The sequence below is a fragment of the Ceratina calcarata genome, unplaced genomic scaffold (assembly GCF_001652005.2).
Source record: "Ceratina calcarata isolate Rehan_Ccalc_2016 unplaced genomic scaffold, ASM165200v1 scaffold315, whole genome shotgun sequence".
Taxonomy (NCBI): Eukaryota; Metazoa; Arthropoda; class Insecta; order Hymenoptera; family Apidae; genus Ceratina; species Ceratina calcarata.
Window position 1 is genome coordinate 5,193 of NW_017154104.1, and position 2,309 is coordinate 7,501.

Consider the following 2,309-nt stretch of genomic DNA (forward strand, 5'->3'; position numbering starts at 1 on the left):
GAAACATAAATGATTTGATTGATGAGGGATATTAATTAATTTTATTCATTAATTGAATTCCTATTAAAAATTACATGTGAATAAAAATTTACTACTATATTCGACACGAATAGAATGCTTAATTGGAATACTTTTTGTCTTCTGCTGTTCCACTTGGGGCCAAGATAGCACGATTTTTCATTGATGCAATTCGTGAAAGGATGGACTTGTCCTCTGAAGCGGGACATTCGTTGGTGGCATCGCGCAGCTGTTGCGTCGGACTAGAATCAGAACAAGCTCTCGGGGTTTCGTAATTCTTTCCACCTTGTTCCCTCTGATTTCTCTTTGCTTGTTGAACGATGATACTTTGTTCCGGCGTGGATAGAACGATTCGTTTTCCCGACGAGCAGATTGAATCTTGTCAAGGTTGACTCAAATGCTTTTTACCCTTCGGAAAAACTGTCTTTTCTTTTGGAATAATTTGAAGTGAAGTTTGAAGCTTCCTAGCCATGTATCATCAATAATGATTGATTTATGCTTTCCAATTATCTTATGTGCTCTCTTGCAAACCTCTTCGACCTTTGCAGTTTATAAGTTTTGTACAACTTTCATATTATTTAAAAATAAACCTCAAATCATTATCAATAATAAATTACACTGTAGACTTGAAACAATTAGAAAAAAAATGATTTATGAGAAACGCCTAATTCATTGATATACTCAACTCTAATTTATTGTTTTTTGCATCTCTGAATTGCAGATACCACAGGCTGCGAATCATAAGCAGGAGGGATGTGATAAACAGTCGTCGACGTTCTACACAACCAAACAACATTTCGTAGTCCTGATTCTAATTTCGCAGTGATTTGTGTAAATGTGGATTTAAACATAATAAACGAAAGAATTTTAATAAGACAAGAGAACCTTAGTGGACAGTAAAGCAACCTGAAACACATGTTTTTAATTCATTTGAAATCTGGTACTGTGGATCAGAAATGGACATCAGGCGATCGTTAATTATTATAAATAATCATTTATTAACAAGAACCTTTTACGATGCTAACAAACGAATTAAGACACTTATTTCGCAAAGGACCCACTTGAAAATACAAAAAGTGCAACTACGATCTATTAAAGAATATCCTCAGTAATAAAACATTTCACTTGGACCCTTCTTAGAGAATCTACAAACATTTAGTTAAAACTGTACAAAATGTGAAAAGTACTCATCGCTTATGCTACGTGCCAGCAGCTCAAGATAAAAGATTTTACTTCACTGTGATCTTTCATAATTAAAAGAGATCGAAGGGGAAACAGTCAGGCGTATAACCATGATAAAATAAAACACGGCGGTCGCTGAACTTATTCATCATGTTGAACGTAATGGCAGCGGTGACCACTAGCTTGCCTAGCCGCGTGGATCCAACGCCAACTCCGACTGGTAACGCGAGCACCACGTCGAGCACCGCGGGGAACAACGTCACCTCGGTACCCGTGGAGAATCCAACAGTGGAGAATCTGCCGGAGAACGTGAACGTATTCGTGGTGGTGATCAAGGGCATCATTATGGGCAGCATAATCACCACCGCCGTCCTCGGTAACGCATTGGTGATTGCCAGCGTCCGGAGGCACAGGAGACTCCGCGTGGTGACGAACTGTTACGTGGTCAGTTTGGCAGCAGCCGACCTCCTAGTGGCGATGTGTGCGATGACGTTCAACGCGTCCGTCGAACTATCCGGGAAGTGGTTGTTTGGAAGATTCATGTGCGACGTGTTCAACTCGCTGGACGTTTACTTCTCCACCGCTTCGATACTCCACTTGTGCTGCATCAGCGTGGACAGGTACTATGCGATCGTCAGTCCGCTGGAATACACCGTGATCATGAGACAGGAGACTGTCGGCTGTATGCTAGGCAGTGCCTGGCTACTGCCGGCGCTGATCAGTTTTATACCGATCTTCATGGGCTGGTACACTACGCAGGAGCACCTGGATTACATGGTGAAGAATCCGGAGGTGAGGATTCCGTTTACTTAATCGATTGGACAAACTGAAAGATAACAGCGTTTAATTTAAGGATGTATAAGCTATATACTTAAACAATGATAGCATGTTGAATTTGTTATTATAGATTCCTATTACTATTAAAAAGCTACCTGCAAAATTTTAAATCAATTCATGGGTTTTTTGAAAAATTATAGTGACTTAAAATTTGCATGTACTCTTATGGTAATCAGCAGTAACCCAAAGAAAACTTTCTGCTATTTGGTGTGCGAAATTGGAAGAAACAACTGACTTGAGGAAATACAAGCCTAAAAATTCTGAAGTTTTTG

The 2,309-nt window shown here is 39.8% G+C and overlaps 1 protein-coding gene across 2 annotated transcripts in view; it reads left to right on the plus strand.

The window, feature by feature from the left end:
• The first annotated feature begins 724 nt into the window (after nucleotides 1-724).
• The window catches only part of LOC108624558 (octopamine receptor beta-3R-like), a 5,918-nt gene continuing 4,333 nt past the window's right edge, over nucleotides 725-2,309 (plus strand). For both annotated transcript variants that reach the window (XM_026813196.1, XM_018023952.2), the window contains exon 1: nucleotides 725-1,992. In XM_026813196.1, coding sequence (XP_026668997.1) covers nucleotides 1,351-1,992 — 642 coding nt within the window. In that variant the 5' untranslated portion in view covers nucleotides 725-1,350. The remainder of the gene's footprint in view (nucleotides 1,993-2,309) is intronic.